The sequence below is a fragment of the Paramisgurnus dabryanus genome, chromosome 2 (genome assembly GCF_030506205.2).
Source record: "Paramisgurnus dabryanus chromosome 2, PD_genome_1.1, whole genome shotgun sequence".
In the NCBI taxonomy this organism is placed as follows: Eukaryota; Metazoa; Chordata; class Actinopteri; order Cypriniformes; family Cobitidae; genus Paramisgurnus; species Paramisgurnus dabryanus.
In genome coordinates this window covers 40,187,375-40,208,524 of record NC_133338.1, presented here as the reverse complement: position 1 = coordinate 40,208,524, position 21,150 = coordinate 40,187,375, and the positions used below count along the sequence as shown (strand labels likewise).

Genomic DNA, 21,150 nt, shown 5'->3' with positions numbered 1-21,150 from the left:
CTCTCCCCCCTGGCAGCAATAACCTCAACCTGGCGCTTCCTGTGGATGTTGATCAGACCTGCACATTGTTGTTCCTGGCAGGACTGCTTAAGCCCTTTCATATTTTTTGGATGTCTCATGTGTTTGGCCCTCCTCAAGTCAATTCATAGCATCTCTATTGGGTTGAGGTGAGGGCTCTGACTTGGCTACTCCAAAAGGTGGATTTTGTTTTTCTGAGGCCATTCTGTTGTGGACTTGCTCTGTTGTTTTGGGTCATTGTCCTGTTGCATCACCCACCTTCTACACAGTTTCAACTGACGTACAGACATACTCACATTATCCTGAAGAATTGTCTGATATACTTGGGAATTCATCTTCCCCTCAATGATTGCAACCTGGCCAGGCCCTGATGCAGCAAAGCAGGCCCAAATCATGATGTTTCCTCCACCATACTATACAGTTGGAATGAGGTTTTCATAATGATATGCCGTGTCCTTTTTACGCCAGATGTAGCACTGTGTGTTTTTTCCCCCAAATGGTTCAATCTTAGTTTCATCAGTCCAGAAAACATTTTGCCAGTTCCGATGTGGAGTGTCAATGTGCTGTTTTGCAAACTTCAGGTGTGCAGCAATGTTCTTTTTAGTAAGCAGTGGCTTCCTTTGTGGTAGTGTTTTACATATTGTAGACACATAAACATAGATGTAAGCAAGTTCCAGTGATGCCTTCAAATCTTTGGCTGTCATTCAAGGTTGTTTCTTTGATGAGTCTTTGTTGTGCTCTTGGTGTCATTTTGACTGGGTGCCCACTTCATGGTAGAGTAGCAACAGTCACAAACTGTCTCCATTTGTAGATTGTAGATTGGTGAGTTTCTAAAGTCTTTAACTGTTTCACCGCCAGCATTTTTAAAAAAAGTTGCCAGCCAGCGCCAGCGTTTTTCATGATTTTCACCAAAGTTTAATGCCTTCCAGAAAATGTTCTTCTTTAAATATATAAACATACAATATACCAAATGAAAGAACAGACCCTCTGCTTTCAAACAAAAAAAAAACGTTTCATCCTACCTTTAGTGGTTCTTTTGCAATCAGCTTTTGAATATGGGTAGGTTTTTGCAAAAACACCATATTTTGAGCAAAAATCTGAGATAATTCCATTTTTATGATGGACTTTTCATAGAGATCCCATTCAGAGCGATCTTTAAAACAGACACGGACATGCAGCAGCTTGCCATAGGGCAATACTTCCGGTTTTAAAAAGTTGCGGAAGGGTGCCACCTGGTGGATAATAGCGGTATTGCGGAAAGACGGAAAATCTCGTTATTGGCGGGGAAGTGTTTTCTCTTAATTGACGAGATATCTCGTCAATGGCGGGGAAAGAGTTAAAAAAAACTTTGTAACCCTTTCCATCTTAACGTAAAGCAACAATTCTTGATCGTAGCTACTCTGAAAGCTCTTTTTGGTGAGGCATGGCTCACATAAGTGTGTTCTTCTTGTGCAAAGCAAACGCCAAAAGTTTGAAGGGTTTTTATCAGTAAAAGTAGCTGTAGTCCACACATCCAAACGTATTATCTTAACGAGACTCCAGGTGTGCTAAAACCTGACTTCAATTACCTTTTTGCGGTCATTAACTGAAGGGTACATACACATTCACATGCACTATGAGGTTTTGTAGTTGTTCTCATTGAACAAAGATCAGACACATATTTTTAGACACATTATGTTTGGCAATACCCTTGACCCTTGAAGATTAGATTACATTTTATGACAAATGTATTCAGCAAGCTATAAATTCCAAAAGGTTCACATACTTTTTCTTTCCACTGTACAAGGTGTTTACTTAATCGATAAAAATAGTGTAAAGCTGGTCAATGGACCTCATGCTGTTGCAATGTAAGAAAAGCTGTCGATCCTCATGAGTTCTTGTTTCTTATTAAACTCTGTACAACTGCAAATAGACTTTGTATCAGTTTCACAAACTTTCTAGATATTTATGAGAATATTTCATTTAAATCAAGTCAATAACAGTTTCATATAGTCTGAAACTTTGAAAATTGAGCCTTAATTTAAATTTCTGTCACAAAGTGGTGTTATTTATTTCTTTACATTACTTACCAGCTGTTACACACTGCTTTACATCATATTGTGTATGTACAGGTTTAAGTTGCCTTGTGGGTGTTTGATTTCTTTTCTAAACATTAAAAAACTTGAGATTTAAAATAACAAATTAGTTTCATTATGAGAAGTAATTGTTGTTACAGAAGTTGAGTGCTGCTCGAATTTCACAAACAGCAAAACAACATTATAGAAAAACTGTTCCCAAACAGATTCATCCTTTGCTCAAACTGAAAGGTTCACAAACCCATCACAAATCAAACATGGAAGTAAGCAAATTTGCAATTTGTCTGCTGTTGAGAATTCTTGACGTGGACGCAGCCAAATCGCAGTCAATAACAACGAGAACGAGAAATACGTCAATTAGTTATTTTCTCTAATCAGAGATGAATGTTTAGCAGATGGAGACAAGAGAAACAACAGCAACTACCACTTCTGTTTCTCTTCCTCCCAAACCGACAAGTAGGATCTTTCAGCAGTCAAGGCTAAGAGATTTCAAAGGCCTTTTGAGGCGCAGGGACTGAGATGCGTTTCTTTCTGTTTCAAAGTGTTGCTCATTCTTTTATTAGACATGGGAATTAATTTCAAGAACCCTCCCAAGATATAACCCAGCTTCTTCAGAAATACTCCCTTAAAACCAAAGTGCACACAGTTTACAAAGGCAATGGATCCCTCTATACCACAGCTATTGACAGAGCTTCAGGTGGGGAAAGCGAGAGAGAAAAATTGACCCAGGATTAGTCACGGTTCTGTAAAAGTCTATGAAAGATGAAGTCGACGGAGTTGGCTGAAGTGAAATACCGTAATGAATTACACTGCCTTTATAGCTCAGAGGTGTGAAAGAGAACATATTAAGGTAAATGGATCGACTGCTTAGAAGATTAGAGGATTTGTTGTCAAAGCTGATTAGTGAGAAAGGTAGTCAAAGTTGAGGAACCTGCAGAGAAAATAGATTTCATATTTAATTTAAAGGAAAGTGATACTTGATTCATCTTCCCTTTGTTTGATGTTCAAGAATAAATCAACCCTGATGTCGGGCATTAAGCTTGTCTGCTGCAGAGGCTGAAGATGAATAGGAGTTTTTTGTTGGCGTGCGGGACACATTGTCGATCATGCAAATAAGCATTTATTTCTCAAATGTGAATTTGAGCAGTCGATCTGATTTTCTGTTCTTATGAAGAAAAAAAGAGTTTGTATACAGTTTCTATGTCCACAGGTTGGTGTGGTTTGAGTATCTCATGGTATCTCATGTTCTTAGATGGGGCTTTCTATCAAAATAGGTTAAGATAGCTAATGATATGTATTTGGGATGTGCATTTATGTCATTTTTTCATTTCGATTAATCCATATGTTTGAAAAACGAGTACTCGATTAACTAGGGGCAGGGCAATAAAAGGGGCGGGGCGTATACGTCATGGTGAAAATGAAAATATTTTTATTTAAAACACACAAATAAAACTTAGTTTTGAAGAAACTATGACAGAAAAATGAACACATACTAGATTATTAATTAATTAAATGTTTTTTACAGAAACCTCTAACAGGAAAAGCTGCGTGATGAAGTGAAACTAAAGGGTTAATGAACACAAACTGATGTGCTTTCTTTACTGACGCACTCTACATAATATTAAGCCTTATATACAACATAAATGTTATATACAATGTGCATACCTGTATATCTGCACAAGATGCAAGACTTAAATTAATATATGTACTTGATAGAAAGTTTAAGTCCTGTTTTGGATGTGCACCATAACAGCGTGCTTTGAAACACGTCCAGTCAAAGCACAATCTTCATAACATTAAGCAGCTTTTGCTATCATTTTAGCTATTAGCTGTGTCGTGTCGTCTTGTCCACTCACCTGTTCTTAGTCAAGATGTAATGTTAATGCTCGTATGGCTCTCTGGTGTCTCTTGATGTTTGATGTTAAAAGATGAGATGATATGAGGGAACATGTAACGGTGCTGTACATTTTGCATATGACTGCCTGTATTTTCGTCCTAACAAAGTGAATCCCAAAATCACGGCATCCTTAAACTATAGTGCCTCAGTGATGCGAGGTGAGCATTGCGCGGTTCGGCGGGTTGCCGTGGCATTAGTTGACATTAGTTGCAATTGCAGTTGCACTCATTCACTTGTTGGTTGCTCCACCTGACTTACATTGAACAAGCTTCTGCAAGAGAGACAATCATGTCTGGCATAAATATATTATAATAAATAATTCAGGTGCAGATATTTTTTGTGTCATCACTGGAATTTTAAGAACAGCTAACCTGTGTAAAATAACCACTGTGTTTTAAATATATTTTAAAAATGTATACCTGTCGAAAAAATTGTATGTTTAGTTTGATAAATTCCTAAACATGATCTTAATTATGACACGCAGATCACCTAGCGCGGTCAGCTAAATTGCATGTGCCAGCACTCAACAGCTCAACATCTATGCAGCGAAAAGCAATCCACAATTTGCAATCTAAAATTATATCAGAATTTACCTTTATAATCAATAAAAAATGAAAACAAAATAAAGTTAGAATCAAGTAACGTAAGTGCAGAACGAATGTATACAAAATGCCTGAAGTACAGGGGAACAAAACACAAGCCACAAATAGTTAAATCAAGCCCTTTTCATACAGACATTACAGAAAATACAAAGAAAATGCATCTGGGATTTGTTCGGGATTGTTTGATTTTTGGTTCATTCACACTGCCAATGATTTTCCAGAATCTGTGCATAGGTTCACACACAAACCGTAAAGGTCCCGTAAAGACACAACGTGTTTAAAGTCCTGCACTTGGTAGTTTTGCTTTGCAGCGTCTGAAGTTTGCTTATTATTGCTTATTTCTCTGTATATTGTGTATGTTGTTTATGATAAGACTATAAAAGAGCGCTTGATGTGCCGTTCTAGAATGCTGGTTAATGATCTCAGCTTCAGAGTGTATATTTGACAAGCTCCCTGATCTCTGCTTCTGTCTAGTTTGCAGACATTTCTCAAGATGCAGATCAATGACCCACAAACTATCAATCTATGCATAAAACAATAACACCCAAACCAGTCCAATCCAAGGCTTTTAACACCTGGTCACTTAGCTATCAGATCGTAGAAAGACCAGGTGTAAATGCCCTCCAAAACGTTTTTGAGACACATTTAAATACGATCGCCCAAACCACTTCAAGAGGTGGTCTGGGACGCATTTCAGACGAAACTGGACAAGTGTAAATACATCTGCATAACTCCTCTCAAACGTAAGCATGTCACCCCGGAAGTTAGCCGGCAAAGAGGCAAACACGACACGCTTTATGGAGCGACAACAGCAAGTAAAAAAGCTTTCTAGAATCTATAAAAGAGTCCAAGGACAAACTCAAATGATATTAAACTTTGAAATAAAACTTTTTTGTTTTGTGAACTTTTTTCCCAGTTATGGAGGTCTACATTAAATCATTGCGCCATCACTCTTCCTGCTGCTCTGTACTGCTCGCTCCAGATCATGCCGAGCAAGGAGACTGAAATAAGTTGTTGTGAAACTTAAACAGATCTCAGTTCAGGGAAACGACCCGTCCTGGCACAGACACCATTCTGCTGTGCATGTGTCCATGCTCTGTTCTGATTGAGTTCAGCTGAAGGCTGGATGCGCTTGCTGTTTTTTTTGTTTCACATGTAAAGAGCAGCTTGCGTGGTGTCTCATGCATCTGCCATGCTATCTTTTAACTGGCTGTAGCTAGCTAAGTTAGAGGAGGTTGACTTGCAGCACTCAACACGTGTGTTTATTTTCCTGCTTGGCAAGCTGCCCAGACGTGACTTGGGATTGTGGCAGCATCGACGATTCAATTTTAAATTGAAGTTTGAAGTTTTAAATTCGAAATCGTGACACCCATATTTGTTGTATAAGCGTTGTCTTAAGTTTTTTAAGGTGAAGAAAAAAGAATAGTGTATTTGCATTTTGCGCAGGAGTAGAACATTGGATTCATCTGTTTTGCCAAGACGCATTTATGTGGCCAAATGTAAATGGCACAGTTTTAACAAATCAGATCAGAGAAAACACATGAAGTGACCAGGTGTAAAAAGCACCTCAGTGTTCTGAACACAGTGAAAGTTAAGGATCACAATAACAGAAGCACAATCATCCTCTTTGAAGTTAAAGAGATAATGTCCCAAAGAAAGGCAGCTAAGATCTATGCCTCACTTAAACTGTCAAAACACAGCACTGCGTTTGTGGGATGAGTTGATCCCAACACTGTGAAGTGCCCCCCTCACTTTTCTCCTTTCCTCTAGTGGCCGTTAATCTGATATAAGCTTTGATAGGTGGAAGCAATAAGAGGAAGTCTCACTTTGCTCAGTAAAAGCCTAACAGTAACAAATACTGGTGGGATTTGATCCGAACTGTAACAGCACAAGCAGCAGGGTGATTAGACAGAGGGGTCTGCATTGAAGGTACAGTAGAGCCCATGTTAAGCCTGCTCAGCGTCAAACTGTAATGCTCTTTAAAGCAAACAGGGGTGCTGAGCATCTTTGCTGCGGTTTAATACCCTTAGCGCACAAGGAAATCATGGTGCCAGTCTGTTCTGATCGTAGCAGTCCTGTTAAGGGAGCATCTTTAAAGATATATGTGGTTGCTGCTGGAGAATAGAGGACAATTTACACCCAATGAGCGAACTGAATGGAACTGTTGTTCTTTAACAATACTGCCAATTTGTGTACTAAAGGAACATAAGAGCATTTTGCCATCTGTGCACTGCTGTAGAGTTTTAAGTTCAGTGCTGATACAAGTCATTGAACCAAATGCAGGGTCTAGGAGGTGAAGATATTGTAGATTTTGATAAAGTCTTAAGGGCAGTTGTGGCCTAATGGTTAGAGAGTCGGGCTTGTAACCCGAAGGTTGGCAGGTTGCAATTGGGGTGCCCTTAAATGCAGAGGATGCATTTCAAGTTTAATGGGCTACCATACTTGACAATCATGTCATTTTCACTTTATTTAATGCAGCAAACTGTTTAATTTTTTTTTTTTTTTGGAATGTAAGAGTAAATATCTTTGCAAGCTGAGTCCAAATTTTTGCACGTCAATTTTTTCGCAAAGAAATGGTGTAATTAATACACACCTGACTCTGAGTTTCTGTATGTGATGAATTTGTAGAATGAAAAATATGAAAAGAAAAACGTATATAAAATTTTTGGATTGCATGTGCAAAGCATATGACAATCCGAATGCCTGCAATATATTCTCAGACCTCAGCGTCAGTACTCAGGCATCACTCGTATACCTCTGTATAATATTGTTGTAAGCTATATACGTTTGTACCAATTCTGTAAACTATAGCCTACCTTTTTTATAAATTGCTACAGTCTACTACAGTGTAGAACATATTGCTTAAGTTATTAGCAAGTTTAATTGTTTAATCATTTTCTTTGCGCATCCAATTTTAAATTTTTTTTATTTTATCATTTAATCTACTTCCTAACAGAAAACCATAGTAGCTACAGTAGTTAAGCAAAAAAGTAAACATTATATACAAACGGCAATATGTGTAGTTTAGCCAGCCTAAAACATTAATTTTGAGAGATAGAGAGAAACAGCCATCATTTATGTATGCTAACGCCATTTAATTCAGCGTTATAAATGAATCATCATGCAACCCGTTATACGGTTAAGGAACTGTAATGATTAAGAAGGACAGTAAAATATTAATGATATCAAAGACTGGGCATGATCATGTGTAAAACCGTCTGATGCCTTTTTGTCTAAGGCCGTTTTGTCCAATGCCTTGTTGTGTGAGACCTGATGTTGTTTCGTCTTATGCCTTTTAGTCCGATGCCGTTTTAACCGATGTCTGATGTGCGAGACTTTAGTCCTGACTATGTTTTGCTGAGAACTGATGTCTTTCAGTCTGATATGCGATGCCGTTTTAACTGATACCTGAGTAATGACACTGGGGTCTGAGGTAGAGGTCTTCTCGGGTCCAAAGAAATGTACCCGACCCGAAATGACCCGAATCACTTCATACCCGAACCCGACGTGCATAAATAAAAAAAATTTAAAGAAAGATCCGACCCGAGACAAACCCGAGAAAATTAGACCCGAGTCCGACCCGAACCAGTGAAAATGTTTTTTAACCTGACTGGAACCGAATGTAAACGGCACTGACATGTGTGCATTCTGCAGACCCACGCGCAGCAGTCAAACAGAAAGAAACTCTGGTGGCCTTGCAACCAATTTGGCGAGCTGCTCCATTCGTTTTACTTTGTAATCTGATGACGACACCGACGTAACCGCTAAAATTTACATTTATAATTGACTGACATGTTTGTCTCAACGAAAATGAACCTTCCGACAACCACACAATGTCGCAAGCGCTCTTGGCAAACAGATGAGAGGTTTGGAAAGGACATTGACGCACACAGGCGAGAGAGTTCGGGTCTTCTCGGGTCCGTTCAGAAAAAACACATTCATTTTTAACTTACCCGAGACCCGATGCCGCTATTATTGTACCCGACCCGTGTCCGAGGCACATGTGAAACTTTTAGACCCGAACCCGATCGGGTCTCGGTCGGACCTCGGGTTTTCGGGTCTAAGTGGACCCGTGAAGACCTCTAGTCTGAGGATGTCCTAAAATGTACACCGTACTGCGGACTCTGATCAAGAGTCAGCTTTTACCCTCTCACTGGTAACTGGAGTCCCTGTAAAGTCAGATATTAAATGTGTTCTGAGTTTGTCACACCACAGAAAAATGTGTTACTAACCACCCAACCAGATTTGCATAATGGAAAAAATCAGCAAGTAAATGAAATAAGTTATCAAAATCTTGGAAGCGTAGGCAGGAATCTCTGCTCTCAAGCATTGGGGGCATGTGCACTGTCAGCGCTGTAACCACGCCCACTAACAAGAAAGCTGTCGTCTCTCTTAACTTTCAAATACTGTTACAACCTTAATGGATGCTCGCAATTGTGTTGGGCCATACTGTACTGTACGTAGTTGCCCATGTGCGTTGTCTAGCCACAGTTTTAGCCATGCCTAAATAATCCTTAACACAGAGATGTGGAACAACTGTTTAAACGTCATTTTGGCATGTTCAGCAATACATTTCTAACATTTAGAGATGCTAAACTCTACTGTATGTAAAGTCATTTCAGAGAATTTTTTCTAAATGTTAGAAATGTGTTGCTGAAACACTTTGCAAGCCTGTGATTTTAATAGCTAATTTTCCAAGATTTTGATAACTTATTTTATTTATTTGGCATTTATTTATCATTCCAGTTTGGCTGGGTGGTTAACGCTCTGGGGTCTGACCGTTTTGGGACACTGGTAGAGGTTTTGACATGCTCTTACATTTGGTATTTTTCAGTTGCTTAAACATATTAATGACTAATATCACATAACACTCTATTCAGCACAAACTGTGCTACAATATTATGTCAGTAACATGTATGTACATGTGTGTATTTTCAAAAAGTACTGGAGCTTGTAGAGTTGAGAATTTGATACAAAAAGGAACAATTCGTATGATTACTTTTTTTGAAATATGCTTATTTTCCAGGTCCCCTCGAGTTAAACATTTGATTTTTACCGTTTTGGAATCCATTCAGCTGATCTCCTGGTCTGGTGGTACAACTTTTAGCATAGCTTAGCACAGGGGTTCCCAAACTTTTTTTCCTGCGCACCCCCTTCTATGTCCCAACCGGGTTGGCGCACCCCCAATCCCCATTTAAAAAAAAATCCAAAAAAGCTTTGTTTTCTCACCATAAATACTCATGTTTAATCATGCGCAAATAACCAAGGGCCGGTTGCACTAGCCGGACGTTAAGAAGTTGGGTGTAATAGTCCTACGTCGGGCTTAGCTACGTCCAACATTGTGAAAAATATTTACGCATATTGCACCATCTGAAACTACGCTCAGCGTAGATGATGCGCGCCCCCGTGTATGCGTTTAACCACTGTGATATTTAGACGCCTATGGTAAAAAACGTACACTTACTGCCGTCAGCTAATAGATGACATATGAGAGGTTTCCTCATGTTTACCAGTGCGTCACGTGCAGACCCATCAAACACATTAACGAAAGCCTTTACTGTTCGCACAAAAGGTGTATAATAGTTTGCAGATTCATTATAACAGCTCAAGTTTCAAACAAAATTAAATGAAAGCTTTTAATAAGTTCTCTACAGTAAGTATTTATGTATTTTATTATATAATTCATTGGCGGTCTCTTTACCATGCATGACAACACATTGCTCGCGTATCCTGTGCCCATGTCTCGTCACATTTCATTATTTCTATTTTTGCCATAAAAAAGTCTCTCTCTCTTGGTCCCTCTCCTCCTTCGTGACTAACAACTTTATCATAAGACGTCCCACATGACAGTTTCCCTGATTTCAGTCAGTTAAGCATATTTATAATATATATGGAATGAATGAAGTGAGTTGGCACGCATATAGCGGCTGCAGTGCATAACAGAAGAGCAGTGCGTAGAAAAAGACAGCAGCTGTCTTCTACGTTTCTATCAAAAACTAATAAATGATAGTTTTTTATTTAAAATAAAAGCGATTACAAAGGAAATGTTTACTGTTCATTTTTTTATTTTTTTATTGTATGGAAAAATCCCACTTAAAGAAACAGACCGCCATTACATTTTTCCTCTCGCGCACCCCCTGGTGGCAGCTCGCGTACCCCTGGGAGTGCGCGTACCACACTTTGGGAATCCCTGGCTTAGCACAATCTATTGAGTGTGATTAGACCATAAGCATCGTGCTAGAGTATAAGCAAAGAGTTTCGTTATTTTTCCTACATTATTTAAAACTTGACTCTTCTGTAGTTACATTGTGTACTAAGACCGACAGAAAATTAAAAGCTGCGATTTTCTAGGCAGATATGGCTAGAAACTACCCTCTCATTCTGGGGTAATAATCAGTGACTTTGCTGATATAACATGGCTGCAGCAGGCGTAGTGATATAACCACTGCCCGAAAATAGTCCCCTTGGTTACTTTCAATGGCAGGGGACTATTTTCGGGCAGTGCGTAATATTACTACGCCTACTGCAGCCATGGTTATTTTTTGCCTGATGCTAATGGTCTAATAAGATTCAATGGATTGTGCTAAGCTATGCTAAACATGCTAGCTCCAGACCCAGAGATCAGCTGAACGGATTCCAAAATGGTAATCAAATGTTTAACTCTAGGGGAGCTGGAAAATGAGCATATTTTCAAAAAATAGAGTGTCCCTTTAACTTTTGTAAGACACGTTTTATTGTGTAAAGGGCAATATCCAAGGGAGTGTCAATGGTTATGAATGTTGATGTGATACACACCTGAAGAGATAAAGACCCCCTAATGCCTCAATGAGGAATGTTGTGCAAGAATGAATTTGAGGAGATTTAAAGAGAAAATGTTTTGCTTGTAGTTTAATATAATTATTTTCTGTGGTGTCACAAACTGAGATCACATTTATTATCAGACTTTAAAGGAGTCCATATTGCCAGATTGTATGTTTTCCTTTGTTTTTAGAGTGTTTAATGATGTCTGTGCACATAAAAGATCTGTAAAGTTGCAAAAATTAAAGTTTTAAATACAAAGAGATATTCTTTTTAAACGTGAAGCCTCATCCACGCCCACCTAAAACAGCTCGTTTAACACGCCCATGCAGTTAGACGTCATACGTACTGGTTTGAACATTTTCATAAGACCGCCCTCATATGTACGCAAAGATAGAGGGTGTAACTTTCAATCACGCTGTAGTATTGTTGTTTCCGCCATGTCGAGCAGACGATGTGTTTCGTTGCAAAACTACTTTGGTTGGCATTCCAACAGAGTAAATATTAAGAAACCAGTGGTTAGGTTTTATTTACAACACTGTTTCAGAACAGTACAGCCCAAATGTTCGATTGTGTGCTGCACATTTTAAGGAGGATTACTTTCTAAACATTGCAGAGTACAACCGCTGGATGTACACAAAGGCTTTGTCTAAAAAGTGGAGCAATTGTAACTTTGCAACTACACTGACACCCTGTAAGTAGCTGATGTTTTCATATTTAATACATTTCCTCACTGACGATTTAAAGACGAGTTTTGAGCAGAGACACGCCTGTGTTTTAATGGATTTCCTAGTGATGATCCAAACGTGAGATTTGAGAAATGCAGATTAGTGCTTGTTTGTTGTTTCTACGTTCACAAATGCAAACATGGTTTATGTTTTAGTATCCTTACCTTACCATCTGTTACGTTCTGCTCACATTGCACTGGTGAAGTTGATTGATTAGCTTAGCCATCCATGTTTTCTGGGTCAGATTCAGGCTCATGTTGATAAGGTAGTAGTAAATATGATAGTATCTCCTGGCTTTTATTATTGTTTTGGGAGCTCATCTTCCAAAACTTGGCAAGGAGCGTCATATATCCGATTACGTTACGGAGGTATTCAGCCAATCACAACGCACTGGATAGCTGGCCAATCAGTTCACACCCGTTGACACCGCGCTTTCTCACAACGATGAGCTTTGTACCAAACTACCTGTTTCAGATTGGCGGGACTTAGAGGTGCTAAAAAATTTATGGTATGTGGAAAATAATGATTTTTTTTAATCATAAACCACACGAACACATTGTATTACACCAAATACACAAAGTAATGTGCTTTTTAGCCCTATAATATGACTCCTTTAAGGGTTTATTTACAGGTTGAGGGAATCTGAGCCAAGAACAGAATTCAAAGGCAGCATTATTCCAAATGAGAAATCAGCATTTTCTATCGATATCTATATTCCTACTGTACTGTATACTTCATGCTGTGGCTAGGAAAGGCTAAGATTTACCTTAGCCACAGGGGTTCAGGTTAATTGAAACTGTCCTATTAGTAGCGCTTTTCAAATCTGCCAACAGGACAGTAATGGAATTTTGCCATCTAAGAGAAAGCCATACGTGTGTGTTTGTTTGTGTGTGTGTCTGTGCTTCTGTTTCTGTTTTATTCACAAAATTTGTAATTTGCGTATGCACTTTAGTGTTTGCTGCTTTATGCATTTGGTGTTTTTTCTTCTACGTCTTTTCTTTAATTGAAAGTTCGATAAAAAATAAGAAACCGGAGTACCTAACCCTTTATAATAAGATTATGAACATGACAGTTCCACAGAGGCAGCCAAATGGCCCTTTTGTAATCCTCTGAGAGAGTATTTAATTAGCTCTCTCTCCCCCTCTCATTCTCTGGTTCCTTTCCTAACACTTTCTCATCCTGTCTCTCCCTGTTTTCTCCGGCCTTCCATAGTTCTGAGTTCTTGCTGTGAGACAGCTCTTTTGGCCAACCCCAGAGACGCAGGGCGCCTGTTAGTTAGCTTACGTGCTGAGTTCAGAATGAAAAAAATGCTCTCCATGCAGACGACTGCAAATTGCATCTCTCACTCTCTCTGTCAGCAAAAATCAGGGTCGAGAGAGTGTAACTTATAGTCCCCGTAGTGGATTTCTCAGCTTTTGTCTATTTGATATATTTGATATTACTTTATTATTGTTTGCTGTCACAGATGTTTGACTAATATGAAGTGTTGTTCTTCAGACTCTGGTTTATATGTATGTAATTGTCCTTATGAACTTGCATGATTTTAGGTGGCATAAAGCACGCTGGATAACATTGCAGCTAAACGCTTTGGTTACCCTTTGGCTCCACTCTTTATAAATGCTGATTAATTTTCTTCCTCTACCTGTTTGATTCACATCTATTTTTTACCACTATTCTTGTGGGCACTCATTTGTAATGACATTGATTTAATGCAGTCATTTGGCAGCTCATGTATTCTCCTTCCTGTTGTCCGAGCGTGGTTTAATTCCATTTCCATACAACCTCAGGGCCATTTCAATAGTGCCGTAAGCTATATTGCCTTAATCACATTGTTGCTTTTGGCTCTTTCATTTATCGCTTGCTTCTCGTCGTCTTCTAGCTGGTACATTTCTCGCTCATTTTTTCTGTTCCTTTTCTCTGTTCCTCTCTGGTATATACACATCAAATTTCCTCTCTGGCATATACACATCAACATCTGTTTTACCCCAATAATTTCCCTCTGTTTTCCATCATCCAGGTGAAATGAATTCACTGCTTAATTTTCTCATTTTGAAACTACCAGCTGCAGCAGCAGTACAGTAAACAGGAAGTCAAAATTACTTTTCAGAAAGGGGCTATGATTTTTTTCTGTTTCAGAGAATCACTGTAGGACCTCTTGCTCTGGCATAGCATTCATCTGTTAGAGGTCCAGAGCCTCTCTGTTCCCCTTAAGGCTCTCTTCATCCATCTCAAACATTGGGCATCTGACTGGCAGGTCATGTACGGGCACCCTGATGTTGTCAGTGTGATTATAGGAACATTTAGGATGTGCAAAACAGCTCTGTTTTGCAGCAAACAGTATAAACTCATCTGTAATGGGTCGAGGGTTAATGTGCTTGATATAAAAATTGGAATAATTTCATCATAAAACAAGCTATGAAATTGGCGCACAGTGTGAACAAATTGGCCCCTAGGTGACAAGCAGATATCTTTCCTTGCGATGTTTTGGTGGTAAGATTCATCACTGCTCATTATAAGTTTGTGTTGAAACCACTGTGACAGTCTGTGACTGTATGTACCAATGACTTATTTATGAGATTTGGACTGGGCTATATATACACATGAAGAGTTAAGATGCATTTTATTAGGCGTATGCTTAGGTTGATTAATTTCACTTTATTTCAACTTTTTAATGTCATTTTAGTCATTTCATTGGTATTTAATACATTTCACTGCTGCCAAACCCTTTAAGTGCATGAAAAAAATCCACTTTTTTGGAAAAGACATAGTGGCAAAATCTCTGAAGATGCGACTAGAAGCAATAAAAATGATAAAAGTCAAATTTTAAAAATTAAAAATTAAGAAACTGAACTACACACTTTGTGGGAGCTGTGATGCATGTCGGGTTGTATTCCGGCTCAACTCACAAGGGATGCAAGTTTGAATATGATCCATATTTCATCGTGATCCACGATCATTTCACATTCGTTTTCCATGCACTTTGCGGACTTTGCTTAAAAACTTGGGGTTTAGCAAATTCTGTCAACAAACCTTTATTTTTTCTGAATGGTCTGAGGCTGGTATTAAGCGAAGTTGAAGCAAAAGTGTTTGATGAACAAATAATACCTGCAGAGAGCATTTGGTTAATATCTTTATTTCATTTTTGATGGAGTAGCTTCCACTTCTCAGCTGATGTTGCATATACACATATACTCTACATATATACACAGTGGGGTTCAAAAGTCTAAGATAGCTGATGATCCAAGTTAACCCATATTGAGAAAGTTTTAAGGAACATTTTGTATTATTAATGAAAGCTTGGCTTTGACTGTTGTAGTTAGGTCAATCATAAATATTTCATAATATGTCATAACTTTCTTAGTTTTAGATGTTTTAAAATCCTAAACTTTATTTCTAAAAAAAAAAATCAATTTGGTTTCAGACTTTTCACCCTAACAAACTATTGATCTTTATTTCTGTCTCTCTTTCCCAACTCCTCTATCTATTAATTTATTATTAATTATTATTTTATATTGATCTACACCTGGAGCTTAAGGTATAATTTTCTCTGCCTCCCCAACCAACTCTCTCTCTCTCTCTCTCTCTCTTTCCCTGTTCTTACTCGGTGTCTATCCGCTGCATGTGAGGCAGCAGGTGTGCTGTCACAGGAAATAAAAGGGCCAATCACCTGGGGAATCAAAGAGCCCATGACTCTGTCACTCCACACATTTTCTGACAGACAACCCACTATTTATACTGAGGAAAGAGAGGGATTTGGGGAAAAAGATATAAAGAGAAACAGAAAGATGCTTTTCAAAGACAAGTCTTGAGACAAATGAAGGGAGGAGATACTAGGGTGTCGTTTCTGTAAAGTTAATCCTGACATTTCTTTTTGCATTTCCATGATGAGTGTGTGTTCCATAAATGTGTGCTGATGCTGTCTTCAGTTCTCTCGCTTTGTCAAACGATGATTGTAATAAAGAGGGAATGTCTAATGAGGCGATGCAGCAGCTAAACGTAGCAAACGCTGCCATGAGGAAAACACTCCACTCATTAGTATCTGCCATTCTCTCAAACTTGTATATAAATGTGTCGCTGCATATGAGATGTTTTGTAGCTCTTTTTTATGCGAAATGAGCATCAAAATATTTTGAAACTTGGATTCTGAAGCTCCTATGAGACAATAATGCTAGGTCCATACCTGACCCTGTGCTGTTTGTCTTGTAAACAAAACATACTATGAAAATAACCCAATGCTGTTTATTAAAATAGCACAGTATAGTTCTATAGTTCCCTCCTCTGGTTTTATTTTTTTTATGTATATATATATATATATATATATATATATATATATATGTTAATTCATTTATTGTATAAAACAGACTTGTTTAATTAAATATTAAACCTTGTTAAAAGCTTTCTATTCTCTATTTCAGGTTCAGAGTGGTATACAATGAGAGTGGAGCTGACAGTGATGGATGTAAATGACAATGCTCCAGAATGGACAATGGTTCCGTTCCCCTACCTGAGTGTGGTATCTCCTAGTGCCCCACCCAACTCATTAGTCTATAAGCTTCAAGCCCGGGATGGTGATGAGGGCATCAATGGAGAGGTGGAGTACTTCCTATCTGATGGTAAGCAGATCCTTCAGCTAACTTGTCAGGTTTACATGAACCTTCAGATAAGTCCTACGTTTTATCAAATAACATTCTTTTACATACAGGAGGTGATGGAAGGTTTGAGGTGGACAGGAAGAACGGCTATGTGCGGACCACAGGTTTACCCCTGCAGAGAGATAGAGAATACTTGCTTACTGTGGTGGCTGCTGACCGTCAGGGCAGCCGCAGCCCACCTGCCGTTGTGTCTATTGTTGCAGGTCCAAGAGCTCCACAGTTCACCAATGTCTCGTATACAATCTCTATTCCAGAGAACACACCAGAAGGACAGCCGTGAGTAGAGCTATAACTACCACGCACACCCAATCTCATAAATGCACAGTATTTCAATACGGTAATTCTGGCACACCCTAAATGCATCTCTCATGCTGCAAGAACACTACTTATCCATCGAGCTAACAAATATCAGCAACACATCATACTGCACTTACACACAGCAATCTGCATGTCCTCTCCATCTCATTGAAGCGTAGCTTGCGTGAGTCATCGTGTACTACATGCAAAATTGATGAAATAATGATCTTTGACTATGGCAGGGTACGGTGATAGGCATTAAAGATGCATGCACATCAGAACTTCGTTCTGCTCGTATAGATAGCTCTCGGAGGTGAAACTATGCACTACATTATAGGCATATATTCAACAATTTATCCTTTAATACTTTTAGTTTAATGGATTTTTTACGTTGTCTTTGCTTTTACTTAGGTGAATAAATGGATTCTGTTGTACAGTCAGTGTTAATTGTAAAGACTCTTGATGTTTGATGAGTTACTGTAAAATGACTTGCGTGTTGCTGTTACAGGATGAAAGATTAGCTCTGCCCTACACACATGTATTAGATCAAGCTTTGACTTGAGGCAAAAGATCCTACATCCATGTGGAATACTACTGATCCATTTATAGCAGCTTGATCTTTTTAATATGCATGGTATTGCAAACATTATTTTTCCTTTTGCATACCTATGATATTATGGTACCGCTCTTGTTAAAAAATGTACTGTAGATGTGATACTGGCAGCAAAATCTTATTTAAGAAATAAATCTTGTTAGAAAGCAGATATCCAGAAATGGTATCTTGCAAAGATCCAGTTAACCGCCCATGTTAGGATTAGAAGAATATTACTCATGACACCAAAGTGTGGTGACGTTAATCTTATCCCCAAACGTTCTGGTCTCCGTCTGACAGTCAGGGCAGACTGAGCCAACTGATGAACTCAGCCAAAGAACATGGGGTTTTAATAGCCATAATACCTGAGGGAAAGTCGGATTTACTTTAGTTTGCCGTCGGTCCGCCTGACTTGTGAATACATATAAGTCAATCTTGGTATTACAAGGGGCTTGACTGGATGAATATTGTGAAGTTTTCTTTATTTCCTTTAAACTCTAAAAAGTATTGTTTTTAACCCATGCTTGGTAAATATTTGACACAATGCTTGGTCGACAACAACCCAGTATTAGCTCAAATTGTAAGTTTAAAAGCTTCAATAATTTAATAGTATGATTTAGGCTGTTTTTAAGCATTATGTGTTATGCCGCAGTCACACTAGACTTTAAGAATGCGAGATTTCTACTCTGACCCATGTGTATATGAGCAACAATTTGTTTTTCACATTACTGAATCTAATTTGATTGCACCAGCGTGGTTGCTTTTATTATTTTTGTAAAAAATAAGGTTGGGCAATACAGTTTTCAGTTTTTCCTCGACCTGAAAAGGTCATGTTGCAAGTTAAGGATCATCTATTGGTCACATGTCTTCATGTGATATGAATTTGCAGGTCAGAGTTCACCAAACTTGAACTTTGGAATCCACAAAAAGAAAAAAAAAATTTTATTGTGTGACATTTGCATGTGTATGAATGAAAGTCATGGAGCAAAACGTTTAGTGTGACTGCGGTATGATTTCTACTATAAGGTTATTTCACATCTAATGTTTCATTTCTGATATTTTTATTATCATAACTAACTTTTTATCATTGATTATAATTTTTTATGTTAAGGGATTATGCAAAATGTATTTGTGTTGGTGAGGTCTAATTTAGTCTGGTTGATGCAACAAAAGTTTACATAAAGTATTTTGACTATATAACTAGGTCCCATATCAAAATATTTTTTAAGGTTACATAATCAACCTCACATAATCATCTGTTATGTTTCATTACCTTAAAATGAGCCATTTTTATCTACATTCACCATGGGTCCCCTTACATGTAAGTCGCCATTTTTCACTGCCATGTTTCTACAATAGCCCTATATCAGGGGTGTCCAAAGTCGGTCCTGGAGGTCCGGTGTCCTGCAGAGTTTAGCTAAAACTTCCCTCAACACACCTGGCTTAAAGTATCTAGTCTGCCTAGTAAGACCTTGATTAGCTGGATCAGGTGTGTTTGATTAGGGTTGGAATAAAACTCTGCAGAGACACAGGCCCTACAGGAGCAGGATTGGACACCCCTGCCCTATATGGACAAACTGGTCTAGATAGCGCGTTTAGTTCACTATGTTTTTTCCGACAATGACATGTTTGTCCTGTGGCAACTACCATGGTTTATCTACATGTTTCGAAAGAGAGGGGTGTGCGGTTGACTGACTAAATGGTTGCAATTTGCAACCTCACCCCTAGATACCGGAAAAATCTACACACTGCACCTTTAATTAGATTTATACTTGTTGCACTACTTAAAGTAAATCAGGTATTCTGATTAGATGTTGTAAAAATGTGAAGATCTGAGTGGGAAACTATGGCTACCTGCACACATGCATTGCAGACAAAATGTGCAGACCACCATGTTCTGTGCTAGTCATTCGTTTATACTTTAACACAGAATCAAAATATTACTATAACTCTGGGTTTACACCAGACGCGTGTTCAACGATTTGCGCGAGTAGATTACATACAAAGTCAATGCAAAGACGCGATCAGAAGCGTCCTCACGTGGGGCGATGCGAATGACGCGATATGGACGGCACGTTTGCCGCGAAAACACACGCTATTTGCCTCAAACGCGTCTTTGGAAAAGTTGAAAATATTCAATATGTCACGAATTTAAATCCCGCGAGTAATCTAGAGCAAGGAACGCGATGCCCTGCGTTTGGTGTGTACGTAGCATAACTGTTGCTTTATAATACCTTTAAATAAAAACAATTTAATCTTCTGGCATACAAGAAGAAACAAATTAATCAGATGTTAATCTAGTAGAGTACTAAATTAAATAAATAAACTGCATTAAACTGCTTGGACGGATGATGTTAGATAAAAAAAAAAGATTAAATCAATTTCCTACATGTCTGTTGTTTTACTAATTCATGTAGCACAGACAGATTGAGTACTTTCAATATAGCTATATTTTGCTAAATTAATTGGATTGTGCACAATGAAATTGTGACAGAAGTTCAGGAATTGTTTTACGTTAGCTTATCTAACAAAAATGATTTTGAGGTGTATGTCACGTATTACAGAGTGAATTGTTTCATTTTTTTTTCCACATTTACACAAGATCAATAAGCCTGTGGCAAATCTCTTCCCTGCTTAACCTTCCATCTTATTCTTTTTAAATGATTTCCCCAACATACAATTCTCTGCTTTCTTGCATTTCTTTCTCTCATACATTTCACTTTCTCAGTCATTATGACTAAATGCATCCACCGAAAGTGGGTTTGAAATACAAAAGACTCCCACTAAGTGCTCCTTGAAAGTTGGTTTGATTGAAACAGTTGTGAAATTTATGTGCTACAGATGGCCAATTTAGCTTAGAAGTCCTTGGTGCACTTTATACCTTTAAATTTACTAATATTTTCTTTGGTGTTTGCTTATTGTCAAGCACCAGATAAAGATTATAGTCTCTCTCTTTCTCTCTCTGTACTCTAATCCAGTTTCATCGTCACTCCAGCAGTGTCCTTCCAGAAACAGCCAATAACATACAGCCTGCTCATCAATCCCAGCAGTCTTTTCAGCATCCATCAGGAGTCGGGGGAGATCAGTCTGACCCGCAGTGTAGACTACGAGAGCGATCAGCACCGTTATCTGCTGCTGGTGAGGGCCAGTGAGAACCAGGACAGTCTCAGCAGTGCTGCTGAGGTGAGTGCTGCAGGTTTTCACAAAGGTCCAGTCAGATATTGATGTCCTACCAGCAGATGTTTCAGCTCTGCAATATTTTGACAAATGCCAAATTTTCTGCTTTTGATCATGTACATTTTTTCATAATATTTTTTCATAGTGCATTTTTTAACCTTACTTCAAATGTTATCTGAGCTTGGTTAAGATTGTGAAATTGATGTTAGCAGTCTGATGATGATGTCTCATAGCAGTTCAGAAAACACCATTTTGGATGGCAGTGTTAAGTCGGCCACAGGGCACAGTGGCAGCAGGTATAATGGCACTTTTCC

The 21,150-nt window shown here is 38.5% G+C and overlaps 1 protein-coding gene across 2 annotated transcripts in view; it reads left to right on the top strand.

The window, feature by feature from the left end:
- LOC135778734 (neural-cadherin) overlaps nt 1-21,150 on the top strand; it is a 300,864-nt gene that overhangs the window by 113,633 nt on the left and 166,081 nt on the right. For both annotated transcript variants that reach the window (XM_065289259.2, XM_065289258.2), the window contains exons 2-4: nt 16,534-16,731; nt 16,821-17,046; nt 20,638-20,842. In XM_065289259.2, coding sequence (XP_065145331.1) covers nt 16,534-16,731; nt 16,821-17,046; nt 20,638-20,842 — 629 coding nt within the window. The remainder of the gene's footprint in view (nt 1-16,533; nt 16,732-16,820; nt 17,047-20,637; nt 20,843-21,150) is intronic.